Genomic DNA, 23173 nt, shown 5'->3' on the forward strand with positions numbered 1-23173 from the left:
GAATTCAGACTGCATACTGTAGAGGATTGCAATCACACTCTTCCAACCCAGACCGCATACTGTAGATGATCATCTTTTTGCATGCAAAAAATGAGTAGCCGATTTCAGAACATTTGAGAATATGTAAATTACTCTTTTTTGGATAGATAAGAATATTTAAATTACTCACATCCAATCGAACAAAACTAAGGATCGTTGTTCATTATTGCCAGGATGGCGTCTACTTCAAACTGCACCACACTACTACTGAATTACTGATGCATCATGCATTACACAATACACAGGCACTGGTACATATTTTGGAAGGAGTTCCTTCCAAAATATGGTAAGAATCATGGAATGGTTCAACTACACGGTTGTTTCTTCGACCACACAATCACCTTCAATGCTTGATTCTTCATCCATGTCACTGGCTTCGGTAGTTTCTTCCACCATACCATCACTTTTAATGTTTAATTCTTTATTGAAGTCACTGGCATCAGTAATTTCTTCCACGACACCAAGAGCTGGGGCAGCCTCAACACCAGGAGCACTTCTGCTTCCCTCTTGATTACTACTTGGGGCCTCTCCATTCATTGAAAAGGTTCAGCAGAAGGTACATCGGCATTAGATGTCTTGGCATCACCAAAAAAATAGAGAGGTGGTACATTTCCATTAGATGGCTTGGTATCACCAAACAACGAGTAGGTCCCACCAGCAGCTAGAGCACTGGCCTTGGCTGCTTCTGCCTCTGCAGCTTTTTTAGCCTAAGTTTCAGGCTTCTCCCCCTCTTCCCTCTCCTTGTCCTCCAATAACTTCACCAAATCCCCCTCCCTCCCTTCTTTCCTCAAAGCATCCCTTACCAATTCATCCATCTCTGAATTCAAACCCACTTTTTCATCCTTCAACATCTCACTGACCAACTTAAGTACTTCATCAAGCTTAGCTGCCTCACACAGTGCTCGCAACATAACTTCAAAATTCGCAGCTTCTAGCCTCAGTTTCACAATCATCTGACTGAAAAGCCCATTCGCCTCGTCAATCTTTCCTGCTTTAATCAACCCATCTACCACCTTATTGTAAGTGGCCAAATTCGGCTTCAGCCCTGATTCTACCATTTTCCCAAAATACTCAGCGGCATTGTCAGCTCCACTCTGTTCGAAACAAATATCTATCAGCAAAACATGTGTACTCATCCGGGTTAGCCCCTGGGATCTCACCCATCTCTCGATATAGCTCCTCCGCCTTGGGCATCAGATCATTGGCACACAATTGTTGGATCAAATTGTTGAAAGACAAAGTGTCAGGACTGCATCTCTTCTCGCCCATCTTCCTAAACACATCTATAGCATCATCAAACTTTCCTTGTTCACAGAACCAGTCCACCATAACATTGTAGCTTCCAAGATTCACCGTTAATTTCCTAGGAGGACTATGTTCATCCTTCATCTTCTCAAACAACTGCAACGCCTCGTCCGACTTCCCATTCTTTATCAACGCTTGCAACACAGAATTATACGCCAACGCATTCATTTTAATACTCGAACCCTCTCCCAACAAATCAGCATAAATCTCCATCGCCTCCTTATCCAAACCTTTGAAAAAATAAGCCTTCATCAAATTCCCATAAACAATCCCATCATTCACAAACTCCAACTTCTCCTTCAACTCTTCGTAAAGAGCCAAAGCTCGATCCCCATCCTCATTTTTCACAAGACCCAACATCGAATACTTATAAATAGTTTCATTTTTAGCCCAAATACAGTTTTGAAAATTCTATAATATTTCTGGCTAGCTGTAGCACAGTGTGGTTTCGTGGAATGAAAGGACTATAATCATTAATCCTTTCAATTTTCATGAATACATAAAACTATACAATGGCACAAAAGAGTATTTTACACTGGGGTCTAGACCCTGATTCTACAGGGTCTCACAAGAAGAGCCCAGAAAACTGAACATGAGTTGGATTAAAAAACCTGGTTAACACGAAGATAAAACTGAAAAACCTTTTAAAGGACTTGGAATACGGTGACATTCAAATCAGGGACTATCGGTTTTACTTGGGCAGCTTCAACATACTGCTCTGCAAGCTTCTTCACCTTTTCACCTTCCTTGATGAGAAAGTTTGCATTACTGTCTCTAGAGTGGTATCTCATAATTTTGGATGTTGTTTTTTCCACCGCCCACCGATACTGTTCGACAGTAATCACACCACTCTTGCATAATGGTCTGATGTGCTCTTTAATGTAGGCCTCAACCTGTAACAAAAGTTTGAATTTTATAACAATCAATCAAGACAAACCAGCAAGCAGCCACGACTTAAATAAGATTTATGTAGTATAACGTGTGTACCTTTCTGGAAACAGAAACGCTATTGTCCGATGGCTTTGTTTTGTTGGTTTTCTTATCATTCCTCCGAATATTCTTTTTCACCAAAGAGTGGTTAGCTGAATTTTCCCCACCAGAAGAGCCACAGTCAGCTGGCAACCCACTCCTGACAAATTTATTATCCGCACAACTCTCGTGATCAAAATCAAGTGCTCTACCAGCTTTATCTGGAGTACAAGTAGCATCTTTTTTTGGGTCTGTGTCTTCAGTACAAACTTCTTTTCCACTTGAGACAACTGCCTCTCCTGAAGCTTTGTCAGGAAATCTTTCTACGAGTGGTTCTTTATCAGGTCCATACAATTCTTCACACTCCGCCCACGAAGGATCCCCACGTGTTTCATCTTGTAAAGGCTCTGCTGTGGGACATGAATTCTCTGTCCTAACATCCAAGACTGAAATTTCAATGCCCTTGTGAACCTCGAGGAAGGGAAAACCCTTCCGATCATTAACAACTTCCAACCTCTCAATATCTTTTGGATCCATATCATTATCGGATCTTCTGGTATTAAGGGTGGAGAATACTACCTTCATTTTTGAATCACCCTCTTCCGGTTGTGGTTTAGATACCTTAGGTACAATTCCACCAATATAATCCTCACTATCCAAATCATACTCGAAATCACCATATATATCCAGCTCTGCATGACTATCAATATCAAACACATTCTCAGGTCCTTTGTCTTCATCCACTAACTGATTGTCATCATTAACATCCGATCTATAGGGACTGTTAGGCGGGGAGTCGGACACTAGGCCCGCCATTCTTAATGCTGCTTCTGCTGATAGATCAGAGGAATTTACACCTGCTGAATCTGTAATTTCGGGATCAACTGCTGGTTGAGAAGGGTCAGATTCGGCAGCAGTATCATGCCTGTTACTACTTGTGTGTCGAGCCAGCGCCTGAGCGCAGAGGTTTAGGTATACCAGCTTGCTGTTTGACCTAGTAACAACTTCCTTCTCAATGTTAACAGCATCAGCAACTGCTAACTCTGTATCAGCTGTTCTTCGCACAACGGGCAGATTAGCTTTCCGCAAGAAATGCTCAATCAAGCGGTGAAGTTGAGCCTATATAGCAAACAAAACACGGGATAGATGAGTTTACCCCAAAAAAAGATGAATCTCATAACAAAACAACCTTCTATACATTGTGATGGAGAATGGATAAATTTTCTTGATGTACTTGTGATTATGTATTTTAATAGGGGGGAAAAAAAGCATAATTGGGTAACGAACTTTACCAAATTTCGGGTACAAACTTTATTTTTGAGCAATTTTGGGGAACCAACTTTCACTTTTTTGCAAAGTTATGTTCTGTTTGGGTTCCGTTCATTAATTTCAAATGTCATGTGCTTTTTTATTTATATTTATTTTTCTTTACTTATCTGGATATTCAAAAAAAACATGCCACATATGAAAATAATGGACGGAACACCAACAGAACCTAACATCCCAACAAACTGACAAGTTAGTTCCCCAAAATTGCTCAAAAAACTTGTACCCCAAATTTAGATTTCGAGTAAAATTTGTTACCCAATTATGCAATTTCTTTAATATTTAGCGTCAACCACTATGTAGCATGTACTTTTAATTTGCTAGTGGTATTTGGGTTTATCATCCAGTAGGGTTGTCTGTTTATATTGTAGAAATTATTATCAACCCCATTGGAGGTCATTGAATGGAGCTTTCGTACCTGCCTAACTGACATGGGAACTTTATTATGGCGAATCGGTGTCAGTATCGGTCTCATATCTGGGGGTAGTTGTGCCTGCTCATATCAAAGAAAAAAAAAGGAGAGAAAATCAGTTCTAATGATGAGAAATTTAACCGCCAAGAGAACAGATAAAAGTGTTCAGAAAAAAGAAATAATTTCACATACTAATAACGGAAAGCTTCCTTTGAGCATGGTGCTATCTCCTGGTTTCCCTTGAGTTGAATTCCCATCTACAGCAGAAGCCTTTCTAGCAAGAACCTCCAAGGCCCATTTCCTTTTATCGCTCTTCACATCAGATTTTCCAGCCATTTCTTTCAAAGGTTGGTCATTCACTTGAGACCCACTTGCCATAGACATGGAATCCTGATTTCTCATGGACCCATTTGAGTATACAGTCTTACAAGAAGCTTCATCCTTTGAATCTTGAAGAGAACTCTTACTAGCCTGATTATGATTTTGGATACAAATGTCACTAGTTGGTTTATAATCTTTTTCATTCACAACTTTTCCTTTATTCAATCCATTATTTCTGGTGACTGTAAGAGCTGAGAGAGGCTTGATATCATCACTCCTTGGAAAAACGGAGGTATCCGCCAGATACAATCTGGACAGGATGGGATTTGAAGCCTCATCACCACGTTCATTTTCCATTTCTGAGGTCTCTGGGCCCCTTCTTAGGAGATCAAGTACCGATTTCAGAGTCTCAACCTTTTCAGGCTTAGTGGCTCTCCCGCACCGATGCTTCCAGAACTCAACTTCCCAATCTCTATCCCATGCACGTCTGCGCTTTCCATTTGAATTTCCATAAATCTTCTTTGTAAGGTTCTCACGTATCTTCCCTTTCTGAAGTAATGACTTTTTAGACCTTACAAATGAAGGATTCAACCTTCTAACAGGTTCTCGTTCTGGTCTAGGCCCAGCTATTGCATTTCTGAATGCAAGGAGAAGTTTTGGGTCAAATAGTTTACTTTGGCCGTCATCTTTTAAGGCCCTATTACGAACTGCTTCTCTTATTTCTTTTCTTAGTTTCTCCAGTTTGGAAGACTCGTCTTCTGGAGCTCTCCGCAGAATTTTTTTCACTCTTAATCCAGCACCAGTATCTCTTTCCTTCATGAGTTTATCTGCAGGATTTGAGAGTGACAGGCGACCAGGTCTCTTATGCGTACCACGAACTATGCTCATAATATCTGATGCGCTATCTATTTGTTCTTCAACATCTTTCGACTTATCATCTCCAGAAACTGCTGAGATATGGGTAGATCCTTGTTCACCTTCTGATATGGATTTTTGGACTACACTTGTGGAATGTTTTTGTCGAGATTTTCCATCAACTTTGGCTTTCTTTGCAGGAACGTTGTCAACCAGTTGATATCTAATGGAAACGATGTCAACTTCATCTTTAGAACTTTCCAGGGGATGGGTACATTCCTGTCTGCTCCCTGATACGGGTTCTCTAACTTCATGTTCAACATGGGTTTGTTGAGATTTTCTACCAGCTTTGGCTTTCTTGGCAGGAGGTTCAGTCCCCAATTCATCTCTAGGAAACATGGTGTCCGCTTCAGCAAGTTCGGTGACCAGAACATGATCCCTGTTTCAAGAGAAGGAAAAAATCAAAAAGTTTACCTCAAGATGCAGTAAGAGATCGTAAATTATTAAAATGTAATTGGCTTTCTAATTCATGGGAATTGAGAGGCAAAGACAGCTTATTGCATTTTCTATGGCAAGGAACTGATAAAACTATAAGAGCAAAAGATTAGCTCTCTGCATGTGGCACAGAATCACATTAACCAACCATGTCGTGAACACGTCAATAAAACAGAAGAAACACATTTTGAGCTTAAAGTTATTCCATATTGTCAGGTCAATCATATGACTGGGTTTCAAAATCATCATTTTGCACTTGCCAACTCAGCCTCTGATGCTTACTTGGAAAAGCACAATATAAAAATGCAATTTTATTTTAATGTTCATTACCTTGAAATGGACAAAAAGCAAAACGCAACAAGAAATCCCTTGAAAACAGAGTACAAAGACAAGAAAACCTACAAACTTGTAAACCATTAGTCGCCAGAACTAACCAAATACTAGATAAGTCATTTCTTATCCCATAGATGTACATTTAAACCTACAACACAGAACAACCAAGGGACCTAGGATTCATCTCTCCTCTCTTAGACAGGGGAGTATTGTAACATCTTTCATACGTTTTAGTATATCTTCAATTAGCTAGACATATACCGTCAAGCATCAGAGATATATGAAAGTAATTTGTGTGCATCTTTACATGTATATAATTCTATTTAATCATGTGAGTAAAAGACTAAGCACTTCACCCAATAGTTTTAGTTTGAAACTCCTTGAGTTGCAGAACATCCAACTCAAAACCAAATGGCAACGAGTGGAGCAGCCTCAGGATTTATATATTTTAACCGACGCGGCTTCAAACTCCCAATGTGGGGCTATTATCACAACACAGCTCCTCTCAACTATATAGCGAGTTAAATAAAATCTGATTTAAAGATACAAATCATGCTTTGAGAATAATTATTTAAGTTTCAAAAATCAAGTACACATGTACAAATATAACAAGGAATTGCTGAATAGGTGGTGACCTGGAACTCATTGACTTTCTCTTGACACAACTGGATACAACTCCATCTTCATTAGCATCCAGGCCCATGTTATCAACTGAAATGTGCAACAAATGTGTCAAGATGGCCAAGTAGAAGGTGTTAATGATGCTCGTATACTATCTGAACGTGAGGAGATAATTTTGCTTTGATCTAACAAGATGGAAAGCAAATAGAAGATGTAATGCCAAGTATTAGTACTAGACCTGACAAAGAACATTCATTGACGAGCTTTTGCGTCTGTGAAACTTCAGATGGGTCATATTCAGTTGTATCACTGTAGGAATTATCTGGTAGAAAAGAATTAACAAGTTAAGCAAAAAAGATTAAGCAGAATACGGGCTCAAACAAAATATTTACTGGACTAAAATTAAAACAGCAATAACTACCTGGTAAAGAAGATCGAAGAGACAAGCCAAGATAAAGATCAACATTGGATTCTATTTCAGATGGTTCCCTGTCATTCTTTGGTTTACTAGACGACAGTTCAGTGAAAAGTTTACACCCGTCCGAGACATTTGGTTCAGATACTGCTTCATCAACAAAATCTATTTTCGACTCACTAAGAGGCAATGTATCACATGGTACAGAAAAATGAGTATCATATGATAAGGACAGTGCTAGTGATGTTTCCTCTGCATCCACAGATGGTTGTATGTTACTCTCTTTTCCCAAGGTTTGATTGTTCTTGTTAATACCTCCAACTGAAAGAGAGTTCTCTCTGAGTTCTTTAATACAATGATCTCTGTCAATCATTGAAACGACAACAGCTGTTTCGCCAGCATCCGCAACAGATACTGATACTTTTCCAGAATGAGAATCCTCTAACAAATGTTCATGACTAGCACTTTCTTGACCATACTGGTTATTACGCATTAGCTTGGACGATCCATCTGATTGTAGTGGTACATCATGAATGCACCTAAAAGACTACAATGAGATCAGAGGCCTAGCAAAAGAACACCATGAAATATTTATTTCACCAAAATTTGTGTTACACGAATGGAGCATATACACGAGTTAGATATGGTCCAGCTAAATCAAATGATTGTATCCAGGCACAGACTTTCTCTAATGTCAGAAAATTTCTGAAAGGTGAAAAAGAATGATCTAGGTCAAATGATGAGAAACCACCTGAATGTGCTGATCTTTAGTCTAGAAATCTATAAGAAAAAGGTATTGTGATTATTTGAACCTTTAGCTGATACGCCACAGTACAACTTTCAAAGGCCCTCACTTTTTTAATCCTAAATAAACTATAGCAAAAAATAAGAAAAAAAAAAACAAAAAAACAACAACACTTAATAATGCAAATATACGAAATCAAATTTGCAGTAAGACAAAAACTTTAAAAACGACAATATAAACACCGTTTATAAAGGACCACAGACCTAAAAAAAATACTACCTACAATCTTCTATATTACCTTGGACATAACCATGAGATCTCAGATGTGCTTTCAGGGTCAAAGTCCACACAAAAAGCATGGTACCTGTCTCCATACAGAAACCGATTACAATAAAAACCAATTATAATGGATATAGGCTCTGGCTTAGAAACATGGAAGCAAACACGTTTAAAACAGAAGATAATTAGTAAAGTGGTAGACATTAAAATATTATCTAGGACATGAATAAGTTTTTCCTGAATGTGCAACTCTCAGCAAATGGAATGGAATTAACATTTCTGATACGTGATAACCTTAATTTTTTGGAAATTCAATCTCCATTCTGAACGAGCTCTAACTATAATAATTTAATAGTAGACCTGTTATTACAAGTTTCCTAAAGACAAAACTTTGGTGGGGATCACTAACTACTGTTAATAATATTTCAACCTGATTAGGACCTGATCAACAAGTAAGGTTTTGAAAATGCATCTATGTAATATGCCAATAAATACAGAAATCAGCCAACTTAAAGAAGTGCATACACTGATAGACGTTGGATGCAAATAAATCCTGAAATCATCAAATTCAAAAAGATAGTTTCAAGGTTCAAACGGAGACCTACAAAGTTGAAATCCCAACCTCCGCCTTGTGATAATAGGATCAAAATAGGTTTTCCAACTTTTCTTTTATTTTCTTTATTTGGGCCGGGTATCTAGTTCAACTCATAAAATGTAAAAGATACCAAAAGTTGCACAAGAAAGCAGAAGTTTTAATGCATGAACTACATAATTTTCACTATTATGGGTGTGACAGACATACTACATAGACATGTACTGCAATGCTCATCTAAAGAAGTGTGCTAACCATATATCACATGAATCACAAGCAATTGATGTATCAAGAATTGAATCGTCCCCACTTGTTGCCGCTCCATTACGTAACTTGCAGCCATTTCCATTCAAACAAATAACTGCCTACAAGTTAATATGTTAATCAGAACAATATTCAAAGAAACATGTGATATTTCAGAATCGTAGTAAACTTTGAATAGGTGTTAACACTATGAGATTACAAAGAGGGGAAGAATACATTTTCATCAATGTAATACGATGGAAATGAGAGAGTATTGTTTGTCCCTTGAATGCACCAGTCATCGTCTCTGCATGAAAAAGTAAACCAAATAAGAAACTCGCAATGAAACTGATAATAGCAAAATCTCTGGAGATTTATTTTTCTCTATTTGTGAATTGCATTGGTTGTAGGATTCCTCATCCTACATTATTCGTCTATTTTTTATCTTGATCTATATATGTATTTCAACTGGCTTTCCAGTTGAGAAAATAAGGGTTCACCATTATAGTAACACAACAACAAAAAAATTAGGAATGCAACTTCATAGCCAAAACACCAATATAGCTAGAAGGTGGTTTCTAAGCTGTGTTCTTGTGGTTACTTCAAAATGGAAGCCGCACCGTGTCTGACACTCCGTGATTTAACTGAAAATGCCGCGGTCTCGAGTGTCCCTGCTCCCCTGCCGCGTGTCTCAGCCATACACGTGCAAACACAGTTTTAAGCATAAAAGTGAAACATATATATGGGTCATATCACACTAAGCATGATATAAACATAGAAGATAGATGATCTTCCTGATAACACCAAACACTTAGGGGGTGTTTGGTTTTTGCTACTTATAAGTGTTTACTACTTATAAGTGCTTGCTACTTATAATTCTTCGTAAACAAACGCTTTAAAAACTATGGAAAAGGTGGACCACTCTTATTTTCTTTTCCTTTCCATAGTGATTCCATCATAACAAACACACTCCAATTTTCTAAACTTTAACCAGGTTGGGCCCATTAATACCGGAAGAGTATCTTGGTCGTTGGATTAGAGAACGGAAGATTTCTCGTAATAAACTAGTCTTATCTACTAAGGTAACTTGGTTATGGTCATTTGGGTATGTTTGTAATTTTTAAAGATATGATTTTTTTATTGAATTTTTATTTGATTGGTATAGGTTGCTGGACCATCTGGACAGATGACTTGGATTAGAGGTGGACCAATGTGTTTGGATGCCAAAAATATTACCGGTGCTATCGATAATAGGTTGGTTTGCTTTATGTATATTGAATTAATTGAAGTCTCTATAAATTAATTGAGGGAATATGTTGGTTATGTTCTGATATTGCATGATAAAAGTGTGTTACATTGTGTATCACATGTTGGTGGGGGTGAGAAGTTGGGTGTGACTGAACTCTGGTGCTTTGTTTCATCCGTCATGTAGTGGTGTGGTGGCTAGGGGTCACTTTCAAATAGAGTGATACAAACATTATTGATTATCACAAAGAAGGTATGCAACTTTGCATCACTTGTGTTTCGAAAACTAAAGTGATGCAATGTAGCCTGTCGCCCAGAAAGATCTTAGAACAAGAAGCCTGGACTATAAAACTATATGATATCACAGGAATCCTACAACACATAAACGAGAGGAAACCCCATCTCATGTATGATGACATTAATCAATGAAATTTGGTTTCCACATTTGCTTAAATAATAATAACAATAATAATTAAAATAACAAAGAGAAATATTGCAAACAGCTAACACTAGGCAAGGATATTTTTCAGCGTTGCTTTCAATTCTTTTTGTGAACAAAGTCGTTGTTAATGATGGAACTGACACCTATTTGGAAGATAAAAACAGTACCTGGAAATTGAATCATCATCGACCTTGCCACTCCCAATTGTATCATACACCTTCAATTATCAAATGGAGCTTATAAGATGAAAAATCAATCGTCTTTGCTGTCACTTCAAAAGTACATAGCATCCATGCATACATTTCGGCTGGGCGTGATTTATACCAAGTAAAAATCTCACGTGTACCCCTCAAGCCCATTATTTAATCAGGTAAGGTTTGTTCTACAAACTTTAACTTAGACGAAGCAAATTTAAAGCCTCCAAAATTTGGCAATAATTGCTTAGAACAGAGACTTACACCTGCCAGAATCGTAAAAATTACAAGGAAGATTCTGAAAAGGATAAATTGGGTCACACCGTTTGAAAATAGAGAATTCACACTGAAAATATACAGCAGTTAAAGGATTTTCATTCAACAAACCTAATAACCCAATTTCCTTTCTTTAATTGATCAAAATTTGACTTTCCAGAGATGACAATAACACATTATGGACTTGCTAACTATCCTCGTCAATTAATGCTAGTCGAATACTTGAAAGTTGAACACCAAAACACCAAATCTAGTCGCCCTGGGTAGCACAATCCACTAAACAAAATCGAAGTGGTGACACTACTCAGGGTAAAGCGAATATGGCTTATGTTTGGAGTTGATGCAGTCGATGCCTTGTAGTGTGTAGACAAACGTTAGCTACAAATTTAACCCACCATTATCTATCACTTTTCATCTACCTCTTCTAACTATTCACATTTCTACAAAGACAAATGATTGTTTCACATTTACACTAAAACGTTATTTTTTTTCTTTTATAAATGTGTTTACATCAACGCCAAAGCAACATATAATTTCACAAGGACAAAATATCACTTACTGGAACACATGTGATCATTTGAAATTCTTTCTGGCAAAGTGGGCAGAGATTTGTAATGGTGGCCCAATTGTCAATACATGCAAAACAAAACCTGAAATTGACAAATTAAAATCAAACTCCAAACAAACATTAATAATAGTTAACAATACGGGCAACATATTAAGAATTTATTACCAGTGTTCACAGCATTCTAGAACCCCTCTATCAATGATCACATCCATACATATTCCACATCTTTCATTCTCATAACCAACAGTGTCCTAAAAATTTCTTATTATTAGATACATTGAATCTTTAGAGACAATTATTAACTCAATCAATAATTAAAAATAATGACTTACAATATCAGTCCCAATCTCAAACATTGAGTCATCTACTAAACCATAGTCTGTCGCAAATTCCAGCTCCATCTTATTCCAATTTCACTCTTCAGCTTCTAAACAACCAATACCAATTCAATCAATTTAATAAAACGTACAAAAATTTGGGAAAATTTAGGGCGGAAAGATTTACCTGAAACGTGCAAAAGAGTCTTCGTCTGGTTTTTGGTTTTTTTGATGGAGTGAAAAAAATTGAAATGAAATGAAAAGAGTAGTTTCGAGTATTGGACTGGGCTTTACACATTATTTGTGGGTTGTCTGATACTCATAATTGGGCTTGGGCTTGGGCTTGGCTTTTAAATGGAAGGCCCAAGTTGGTTTGTGTAGGACTGAGTATTGGTGGAGGGGTTGAGTGTATTGTAAATACAAAAGACGCAAAACTAAAAAAATTCGTGCGACTAAAAACCAACAATTAGAGGCTCACGTCTTTTGTAACATTTTTTGTTGCAATTCATGCCAAATAAATATGACCCATAGAACTTTGTCTTCATCCTTAATACTGTTCAATTTAAAAACGTCTTCAAGACATTCAAGCTGCTCAGCCATAAAAATAAACAACGATACTGTGAGGGTCATATACATTGTAATTTTCATCACATATATCAGGGTTGCATTGATTATTATCTATCACGATCTTCATCGTATTCCAAGAGAAGTTAATGGAGATGTTGTTGGTACCACAAGACATCCCTCTCAATTAAAGGTCATCTTCTACAAATTATTTGCTCCATATCAAATTGAATTTCCGTCTAAAATTAAATTGAAACTTAGGTCCACTTTTTTGGTTGGAAATTAAACTTTGGGATCTTTCCAATAACATATAGCACGCTATCAAACTCTAAGTAATATGTTATGTAGGAACAGTGCTGCCCTGATGCAAAACAACCCAAGCGCCCGATTTAGGCTACCAATTCCAACTCGAAATCAAAATTATGTGCCACATTTTTCTAGCCACAAAACAGTGAAGTTTCTCATTTTTTCTGATAAAACTCATAAAAGTCGATAGCACCTACTATAATTTCATACAACGATTATTGTGTGCTTGCTTTGATACCTTTTTGGGCCTTTGTTATTTTAGGTGTGTAATAAAAAAAAGGTTGACTTGTTAACTTTTTTTAAAGCAATTTATTGTTAATTTGTGTTATTTTTTATTTTTTTTTAAGATAAATAAGAGGAATGCACTCAATGTTGGGCACAAATAACTGACTCTTAATTTGTAAGTTAGTTTCAAAGCTTAAAAATTGGGCAACATTCTACTGTACCGATTTGGGCCACCAAAATGTCAGAGCCAGCACTGTGTAGGAATTTTCCAAGATAAGAAAAATCTAGACTTACTTTTTTCTTTTATTTATTTATTTATTTTTATTTTGTGGTGGTAGTGGAAACAAAATTGGTAGTGATGATGTGGTTTGCAGAAGCGGTGATGGTGGTGCATGTATATGAAATTGGTGATAGTGGGGATGTGGTGGATCGCTTTTTAGGTCAAAATCCAAAAAGATCTAGCTCGGTACCAATTGTGAACAATAGGCAAGATTGTTTATTCCAATTATCAACTCGAGTTAAAGTTGTTTGAAAGAAGGGAGAATGATGTCCGATGAGAAGTAGAGTTTTAGTAATAACTAACAAGTAAATTATTGTTAGTATTTTTAGGATTAATTAGTTATAGGATTTAGTAGTTTTATTTAGTCTTAGTTTGAAAATGTGTAGTATAGTAAGTGGTTATTTTTCATGTTGGGCATTAATTGATATATAACATCTATTCTAGGTGGTGTGTTAACATAATTAACTTTAGGAATCAGTGTATAGAAAATTGGATGAGAAAATCTTCAAATATGTTTATGAACATTATTAATTATGTAGTATCTAAGTGTTTTTATTCTTTATTTATATGCTTTTAGAGCTGAATTTCTACATGGAGGATTTCTCTATCTAGTGTAGTGTTCGAGAGTTTGTCAATAGATCTAAGTAAATGGAATGGTATAAACAGACATACCCGGATTTAGTTAAGGTAATAATTAAACCAATTTCTACGATGTTTATATTTTTATTTATGAAAATAACAAAATTTCAAATGAAACACGAAGTAAATATTTTCGTTGTTTTTTATTTTTGCAGGCTTTTTTAAAGCAAATTTTGGAGGGTGTCAATGTTACCACAATGTGGACATCCTTCCCTGACCTAAAGCTAGGGAACACTTGTTTCCGCATTGTGATTGTTACAACACGACTATACATGAAAACACATGCTATTCGTTTGTTATATGCGTAAAGTTTCAATTCTAATTCATTATATTCTATACATGATTTGTTGATTGTTTTGTTACCATGGCATGTAATAGATATGTATTATTGTGGCTTTGTTCATGTTTATCTATGAAAATGAAACATGATTTTCTAGTTTCTCTGAAGTTTTTGTTTTGAATTTGTTGCCTTTAAAGCACACAAAAGTATGTTTCGCAACTAATAAAACTTTATCTATTCCAATTCACATACTGAGAGTAGGAATAGGGAGCAATTATAGACTAAGTCATAGAAATGTACCTTCTTCTTCTTCCTGCATTACATTCTAAGTGAATATGATATTTGCTGCAGGTCTCACATTAGAATTTAGTATGGCTGAGAATCTTTTAATGGGAAGGGTATGAAGTTTTTTTTGTTAATATTTTATTCATTTTATTATTATTATTATTATTATTATTATTATTATTTTATTTTGTGTGTCCGTCCGTGAGTTTTTTTCTTAATGTGTTTGACATTAATGTGTTCACATTACATAGTTTAAGGTAGATGATATGATACTATTGAAGGGGAAGGGATATCAGGAGTTGTTTACCGAGCACTTGATGTTGAAAAAAACCATCACGTGGCCATTAAAAGAATTCCAATGGATAACAATGTTCTCGATCACTACGAACATGGCTAGGGAGGCTTCATTTATGGAAGGTCTACAACATATCAACCATCCAAATATTGTGAGGTATCTCTTTGAGTATGCACGTGATATGAGCGAGAATTTATGTTTGTGTACATATGCTTGTGTATATTCATAACATAGTTTGGGAATTTGCGATACAAGTTGGGATATTTGTTTTAGACATTGATTGATATCTATCATAGTTGGTGTATTGACATAAATTTAATGAATTCATAATTGGATAGAAAATTGGATGAATCTTATATGTGTTTGTCGAGATTAGTTATGTTAGAATATAATCTAAGTGGGTGTTTTGATCTCATTTTTTCAAAAAATCAATTTTTCTCAAAAAATATTTTTCTGAAAAAATATTTATTCTAAAAACAATTTTTAAATAAACATGTTTAGTTGAGATTTTTTCTTAAAAGTTATTTGATCAAACTAATAAATTTCGTGATATTTCTCAAAATATCTTAACATATATCGGCATTTTTCACTAAGAGGCAATCCATATGCATGTGGAGCTGGATGAGAAAGTGAGAAGAAAAAACTGTTTTTTAACTTGAAAAACAAGTTATTGCTATTTATCATAAAACATGTTATTCGGATCAATAAATATTTTTTGGGTGAAAAACTCTACAAAAATATATAGAGACCAAACATGTTTATTTTTTCAAAAAATGTTTTTTCACTAATAAATAAATGTTTATTGACAATAAATAAATAGGAAAAACCCCTCTAGGCATGGAGGTATTCATAAGCTTGTCTCTCTAATGTAAATACAACTACCAAATAATTTCTACGTCTTAGTGGTTATATCATAAAACTTTCAACCTTTTTTTTTAAAAAAATTAGGTGGTTACAACTGGGTATAGGGCCCTAGAATTGTTACTCGGCTCACAACATTACTCCACAGCAATTGATATATGGTGAGTAGGGTCTATTTTCTTTGAGATGGCTAAAGGAGAATCGTTGTACCTTGTAGGTTCTCTGATTGGTGAATTTGATAACATTTTCAAGGGGTTGTTCATTTTTCCCTTTCTTCTGTGTATAGTACATTAGTACCTGAAAAACGTAAATTTGTAATAGACAGTCCACTACAAGATTCTTATGGCATGACACTAAACTGCCAAGAACCTAGAATATATGCTTATTTCCTTAATGCAACAATCCACTTAATTTCATTTCATTGTGTGACTAAAACCCTCACTAATGTGCAGTTTCACATTGTCATTTCCAATGTCTTATGGTTGATTGAATACTGAATATATTAGTTTAAGTGTTCAACAATCCAACTCCTTTGTTTGTTGATGTGTGGTTTGGTAAGGCAATCCATGCTTAGTTGGATATGGCCAGTAAGATACAAGTCAAAACCGAGCTTACCAAGCCTTAGTAACTTTTTTCTGTGATATATGTTTCTCTAATTCCATTTCTATAGGTGTAGAAGTGCTGAAACTTATTTTTAGCCCTGTATAGAAGGATAAAGCAGTATAGTGTTATAGTTCAACCATTTTGTGAAGTGATGGGCACGACCTTACTTTAACAGGATTTGTTATATAGGATCGTAAACATGTGAATCATGGAGTAAAAAAGAGATGAGAACCTAAGCTCAGTTTATGAATCAAGATCGAGCAATCAGAGCGTGCCTAATGGCTGGTGATCCTGATGGGGGTCGTTCTAAGCCTCTGGATTGCTTGGGTGGTCATGCGGTTATCTGAAAGGCTTTAACCGTTATTTGCTTTGCTCAATAAGTAACTACTATGGCTTGAATTGGTTTTGCTATATCCATTTTTCCACTCCCCTTTTCGTTTTTGGTATCATATTTTTTTCTTGTGCTGATTTCTTTCTCTTTCTCTTTTTGGTAAAACACCTTTTTACTGTAAGAGATACAGAAGTCCTAATTAAAATATGGATGAGACAGTATGTGCTTCCCACCAAACTTAAAGCTCTAGGACTTATACATCCGTATCTATATATAAATTATTCTTGTCAACATTTACAACTAAAATGAAAAAGACACATTAAACCGATCTGAAACCATGATTCCGTATTTAATACACTATTAATTGGTTACCTTTTCATCTGTTCTTTTATGTCCAGCTGGATGGGTGCTCCTAATGATACTACTTGGCAGGGAGTTTCATTTCTACCCCCCGACTTTCCTGCATTTGCTACCAAGGTGTGTATTCTATAAATTTCATAAACTGCGTTGGACAATTGCTGTGTAAGCAGGTATGTATTAAGAGACTAGCATATGCTTCTAGTGTGTAGGTTTTGAAAGATAACCTCACAAATCTTTAAGAAGTTGTCATGTGGTATAGGGTTATCCAAAATAGGAAGAACACCATAAACCGATAGTGATTATTCAAAGTGTTGGTCACTTTTGATATAATTAAGTCATGTCACAAGTGTTGGTATATGGACAAATTCTATATTACAAAATCATATTTTCAATCATGGAGAAAGCTGATTATAGAACAAAACAGACTTGTAACCCACACCCTGTTGGATTTTAATTATCTATTGTAGTTTTGCACTCTGCTTGAGTAGTATTAGTATCCTTGTTAGCAATTCGGGATAATGGCTCTTATATTACAAAAAAATCATGGGAAAAGCTGATTATAGAACGGTATCTATTAAAATAATTCGAGATTCAAACAAATTATTTGGTGATTCAAACAAATGGTACGGTCAAATATTCGTAATACGGCAATTATGCGGTGTTTATTAAATACACATTTTAAACGTTTGGTTGCAAAAATTCGGAAGTAAAAAATTCGTGATATTATGTTAGTAAATATTAATAATAGTTATCATTTTTTACAACATATATAAACAATTTAGCTACAAAAACATTGAAACCAATTGAATGATTCACATAGGTATCTTCATTTATTTGTTCTTTGATTGAAATTACCGTTAAAATTTCAAAATACATACACCATGGAATGACAATTTAAATATTGCCAAAAAAGTATAAAAGCAAAGCTTTTGGATTAATTTATCACTAAAAATGTAAGAGTGGGGGACTGAAAATAAAAGTGAGGACATAAAGTACATAAAAAATAACAATTGTTTCGTCTCAACAGTTGTTTGAGTTCATTGTCTACACCGACAGTTTCACTTTCTAGAGCGTTTCGTCTCAATAGTTGTTTGAGTTCTTCAACTAAAGGCAATTCTATGCGAAAGGGGGAGTTGTATTCTTATCTTTTATTTCTGTCATTCAAGCTGTAATTTGCAAGTTTGCGGCATTACAACTTGAGGGGGAGTATTAGAATATGTCAGTATTAGAATATGTCCTATATGTAAAGTCACACGTTTCTATAAGTGTGGATATCCATATCTAGTAGTGTCTATTATCATGTTTTAGGTTAGTATAAATATGTAATTTTGAGTAGAGAACCATAACTCAATCACTCTAACCCTAATCAATCTCTAATCCCTAATCAATCTCTAATCTCTCAATCCACAATCCACGTTCTTCTATTTAGTTTCTCTCAATATATCAATGTCACAACTCTCCTAGCATCACCACTAATATGGAATTTCAATATATCAATATATTAATGTCACAACTCGTAGCATCACCAATAACATGCTAAATTCAACCTTTACAGGAAGGCGAGATGTGTTTTATATGGATTTGCACGAGTCACGATGTTCTATCATATTATGGTTGATTTGGAAGAGAAAAAGACGAGAGAAATCTATTCATGATAATTTATTAGTACAGTGGTACTTGTAGCTAATAAGTTCTCCGATTATCTGTCCAATCTGATGAAACTGTTTATGCTTGATTGATTGATGTCTGGCTCCCTTAATTATTGGTCTATAGTTTCACCCTTGTTGTATTGTGAACACTTTACCAGTTTACTTTTAATGGATTTGCTATGTAACTCATTTTAACGCTTACGATATTTCTCATCGTCGCCTTTTCTGTTTGTTTCTTCTGATCAATTTTACATGGTTTTGATGACTTTTTCTTTTGAGTTTTGCAATTTTGCATTAAAATATATCAGAAATTCAACAAGAAACCCTTAAATTACTTTCAAAACATTCTTGGGGATCAACATAGTTCTATTTGAGGCCCCGTAAACAAAAAATTAAAACATTCCAATAAGCTTAACTTTCTATCCAAGTACAATTACAAAAAGCTCACCTTAATCCCAATGGAAGAGGGGCTAACATAGAAATTTCAGCTTCTTATCGTTATTGGTAGCTTCATAGTTATTGTTATCAATACCACCTATGAGAGATTCTAAGTGTACATTCGGTTACGGGTAATGCCTTTTGCAATTAGTTTCTATATCTTGTTAGGTTTTAGGAATCTTTGAGTGTAGGACTTCCTATTTTATCCTATAATTGGGTGTTATGCTTATGTCTAGATTTAGGGTTTAGGCAATGAAGAGCCTCTTGTAGAAGCATTTGCACCAAGACTTGTTGTAAGTAAACGTGTATCAAGATGAACCTTCTGTTGTTAGATTTATGGGGAAAGCAATTGCACCTGAAGAAGCTTGGAAAACGATGGCCGGAAAGATATGGTTGCTAAGAAGGTAGTTCATTGATACCATCTCGATCGAAAAACAAAATGCAAGAAAAGAAAGATGATAGATAGGATGGGATTAATTCTAGAAAACCCCCTAAACTCCAATTGTGGTTCTATTAAGGGAACCACCTCCAATTCACACTGTTATGCAAACAATTACAATAATCAGCTTTACCTTCTTTTTTCACTCACAAGTTTAAATACAAGTTCATGTAACCTATAGGCATAAACCACTACTCCACTTGATAGATAGTAGCAAGGAACCACCACACACTCCTTGCGTCCATACCATAGCTACAATTAAACTGACCAATAATACTCAAACTCCTAACTAAGTAACTAACCCACTAAGATCATTTAGCTAGTTACAAATACTGCCCTAGATTATAGGAACTACTAACTAACTTAATTCAAATTGCCATGTACGCATCATACACGTTTTTTTTTACTTGTGGCTATTTTTTTACCTAGGGTTTTTTATATGATTACTTAGATCTTGTACTGTTGTTGTTGCTGTTATAGGGTGTTGATGTCATTTGGATTTATGTTTTGATATTCTTGTGTTGATAATGTTGTTTTTGTTGAGAAAAAAAATTCTACATTTGTATAATCTAATAGCCCATATATTTTCTTGTTTTTTATGTCTACTTGTTTATTTTTTTTTTTTTTCTTTTTTTAAGAAAATTTTGTTAGGGATTTTGATGTCATGTGTGTTATCTGAGATCTTGTATTTTGTTGTTCTTGTTGCTATGGGATTTTGATGACATTTTGATTTCTGATATTCCTGTGTTGACCCAAATTTTTTTATAGCCTTTTTTAGATTTTATAGTGTTATTTTTGTTTTCTGGGATAATTGATGATGTTTTCTGAATTAAAGATCCCTAGTACTGATTCTGTTTGTGGGTTTGTTGTTTTAACACCAAGGCTAAGAATGGTCGATATACATTTCTTTTTTGATGTTTTTTTTTAAATTTTTTGATGTTATTTTGTTTTTTTATGACAATTGTAGTGCTGGCGTTGTTGTTTTAAGGGTTTATTGATGCTATGTTTGATTCCCTTCCCTTTTATTTGGATGCTTTTTGATTTCTGATATCTTATAGTGTTTATATTTTTTTTTTTTCCAGAATGGTATTAAAAACAAGTTACTAGCAAGGAGACATTTTTCAAAAGAAGAAGTGGATCAAACTATTTATAGTCTATATGTGCAGGTGAGTACTGTATATGATTTATGAATGCTATTAGGCTATTAGCGAGTAATGAAAGTATGAGTTTGTGGTATCGTTATTCACTATGTGCTATTTTTACCAAGTGTATTGTTGTTTGGAACAGTCAGGGAAAGATCTCAATTATACAGGAAAAATAGTGGAATTTTTTGAATCCGACAATAAGGAGCCTTATTTCAGAGCGCAATGGTTTTATAGACTGGCTGATACTGTAAGATCAATTACTGGCCTGCTGCAACACATTGTTGTGTTTTATATACTGTGTTTATTGTAGTGGTGTTTTTGTGCTTGGATGTTTAACGAGTAGGTCTTTAAAGAGGTTGTCACTAAAGAGCTGAATAACACATTTGATAAAAGACATGTATTCTATTCTGAAGTCAGAGACAACAATCCATTAGAAGTGCCCTCAAATGTATGCCTCTACCACTCTGCTCTCCTTAATGCGTTCTCTTTCGTTTCAGTCCAGACTAATTCATCTTATTAAACAGATTAGTTTGGCAGAAATACCAGTGTGACTTTTTCTATAATATGGCATACTCTTTGCCTTATTCAACCTTTCAAAGCCAACCAGCAGGTATATTACTGTTTTGTTTAGTATTGGATAGTAAGGTTTCTGATTATGTTATATGCACTGACTGATCACAAATCTGGTTAGATTCTTTGAGAGAATTTCTGGATCCATCTTTGCCAAGTTCGAGTAAGGCATGTTACAGTGACGCTTCAGAGGAAGTAAACAGTTGTTTTGAATCTTCTTCTGTAAAATCTATATCCGAGATGAAAGTTACTTCATTTGTTTTCTGGCTGTGGTCTATGTCTTGGGGCAGTCACATCTGGGGTTAAACTTGTCACTGTAAATCAAATAGTTGTAATATGTGTCATCTATCTGCTTCAGTATCTCATTAACAAAGTATTGACTCATTGTAATGCTTACTGTAGAAATGGGCAGTTGACCTTAATAAGGACGCTTGCAAAAGCTTAGAGCTTAATCATCCAGATACCAAGGTCTGTTGATTAGTTGCTGTTACATTCTCATGTAATTGAGATTGCATACATTTGAAAGAATACCGTTTTTGTTTCTGGTCAGAAATGAAGCTGCTCTGGATTTTCTGTCACTGCTCAAGGAATGGCAGAAGCTGTGTGTAAACTTCTCCTTGTTGGGGACCCAGAGCTCAACAAAACACCAGCGGGAGTTAAGTTTTTCTGAAGAGGATGTAGTTGGAGATGAGGACACCATTCCTGCAGGTGCATATGAAGTGGGGAAGATACTTGATATTTGCTATGGCAATCCAAACGAAAATGCAAAACCTGGATTGTACTATAAGGTACTTGTAGGTTGAAAAATTTATAGCTATTGACTATTCTTCCGATTCAACAAGTTATGATGCATATTTATATTTAAATGCATCTGTATTCCCTCCGAAAAAAAAAAAAAAAAAAAAAAAACACTTGAGATGGAATATAAGGTTCCGTCTGAAATTCACAACTCAGTAACTATCAAGGTAGCAATTGCTACCCTGATTCTTACCTAATAAAGAGCTACCATCAAAGTCACCCTTGCATTGGGAATGCTCGGTGATTGGTCTTAATAAGCTACATTAACAGCCAAAAATTGCTTTGTATATTACAGTTTGTAATGTTGTCTGGCTTGCAGCTATGTCATTGAGATATTTGGTTGTTAGAAGTCTAGAACTACCATAGTATCATATGCACTCATTGAAGGGAAGCTGAAGAACGTTCATGGGCTGAAAGAAGATATTGAGTCTTATGATTTTGCATTCAATTTTGTTGTTGGGTTTTCACTGATTAGTTTCAGGATGCTTTGGCATTTGGATTTTGTGGTGAGTCTCAATGAGGTAACTTACGCAGAGTAAAACTAGTCCCGAGAGTCTGAACTCTGAACGTCTATATACATTAAAAAAAAAAAAGTTGGAATTGAAAAAAAAAGTCTTGATTATTGAAATGCCAGAATCAGTTTGTCAGGTGGTATAGGGACATAGGGTTACCCAAAATTGGATAAACACGACCATGAACTCAATATACAAGAGGGCAAGAGGCACAAGTATTAATCGTGAGACTCCTATATCTTGCAAGTTCTTCAAAATAAAATTTTCATTCATGGAAAAGGCTGATTTTAGAACAAAACAGACGAACGCACACGTCAGTATCTATGTAGTCTGCAGCAACATTAGCATCCCATAGACTTTGTATACTGCAATTCAAGCAGAGTTGCCCGAAGTCCAGGTCCCATGGTGTATTTGAATTTTGAAACCGCAAATGAAATGCAGATGTGGCTTGCTTCCAATTTTTTAAATGAATGATGCAAAACTAGTACGGTTCGGTTGGCGTTTCTGAAACCGTTTTTCTTTTCTCTAAATCTCAAATTTCCAGAAGCAGTATATTTCCAACTTATGATTATGTTTTCACGAGTGAGAGGGTGTGTAACTT

General features: G+C 35.4%; 2 protein-coding genes and 2 pseudogenes across 8 annotated transcripts; 2 read left to right on the forward strand and 2 right to left on the reverse strand.

Moving 5' to 3' along the window:
- Window positions 1-1122: 1122 nt before the first annotated feature.
- Window positions 1123-1704, reverse strand: LOC147480631 (pentatricopeptide repeat-containing protein At3g49240, mitochondrial pseudogene; annotated as a pseudogene).
- Window positions 1705-1790: 86 nt separating this feature from the next.
- On the reverse strand, window positions 1791-12286 carry LOC147480632 (uncharacterized protein At4g10930-like). 3 transcript variants are annotated; one of them, XM_086577189.1, is made up of 15 exons: window positions 12180-12286; window positions 12008-12102; window positions 11841-11926; window positions 11667-11757; window positions 10805-10854; window positions 9188-9257; window positions 8963-9072; window positions 8135-8200; window positions 7098-7630; window positions 6915-6998; window positions 6691-6766; window positions 4244-5666; window positions 4058-4132; window positions 2332-3432; window positions 1791-2237 (listed from the first exon to the last, which is right to left on the reverse strand). In XM_086577189.1, the coding sequence occupies exons 2-15, from the start codon at window positions 12074-12076 to the stop codon at window positions 1989-1991; spliced, it is 4083 nt and encodes a 1360-aa protein (XP_086433315.1). In that variant the 5' UTR covers window positions 12077-12102; window positions 12180-12286; the 3' UTR covers window positions 1791-1988. The 3 variants fall into 3 exon arrangements, with proteins under 3 accessions (XP_086433315.1, XP_086433316.1, XP_086433317.1); XM_086577190.1 differs by lacking the exons at window positions 9188-9257; window positions 10805-10854; window positions 11667-11757; ... (1 more) ...; window positions 12008-12102; window positions 12180-12286 and having other exon boundaries at window positions 7098-7638; window positions 8963-9068; XM_086577191.1 differs by lacking the exons at window positions 8963-9072; window positions 9188-9257; window positions 10805-10854; ... (2 more) ...; window positions 12008-12102; window positions 12180-12286 and having other exon boundaries at window positions 7098-7657; window positions 8135-8181.
- A 4201-nt stretch (window positions 12287-16487) lies between these two features.
- LOC147480633 (small nucleolar RNA U3) lies at window positions 16488-16683 on the forward strand (annotated as a pseudogene).
- Window positions 16684-18858: 2175 nt separating this feature from the next.
- Window positions 18859-22285, forward strand: LOC147480634 (DNA (cytosine-5)-methyltransferase 1-like). Of its 5 annotated transcripts, XM_086576067.1 has the most exons (8): window positions 18859-19239; window positions 19345-19512; window positions 20630-20713; window positions 20835-20939; window positions 21036-21140; window positions 21217-21302; window positions 21665-21730; window positions 21813-22285. In XM_086576067.1, the coding sequence occupies exons 2-6, from the start codon at window positions 19498-19500 to the stop codon at window positions 21241-21243; spliced, it is 336 nt and encodes a 111-aa protein (XP_086432193.1). In that variant the 5' UTR covers window positions 18859-19239; window positions 19345-19497; the 3' UTR covers window positions 21244-21302; window positions 21665-21730; window positions 21813-22285. The 5 variants fall into 5 exon arrangements, 3 of the variants coding, with proteins under 3 accessions (XP_086432193.1, XP_086432194.1, XP_086432192.1); XM_086576068.1 differs by having other exon boundaries at window positions 18859-19512; window positions 21384-21730; XM_086576066.1 differs by having other exon boundaries at window positions 18859-19512.
- Window positions 22286-23173: the final 888 nt, after the last annotated feature.

Source organism: Coptis chinensis, chromosome 8 (assembly GCF_015680905.1).
Source record: "Coptis chinensis isolate HL-2020 chromosome 8, ASM1568090v1, whole genome shotgun sequence".
Classification (NCBI taxonomy): domain Eukaryota; kingdom Viridiplantae; phylum Streptophyta; class Magnoliopsida; order Ranunculales; family Ranunculaceae; genus Coptis; species Coptis chinensis.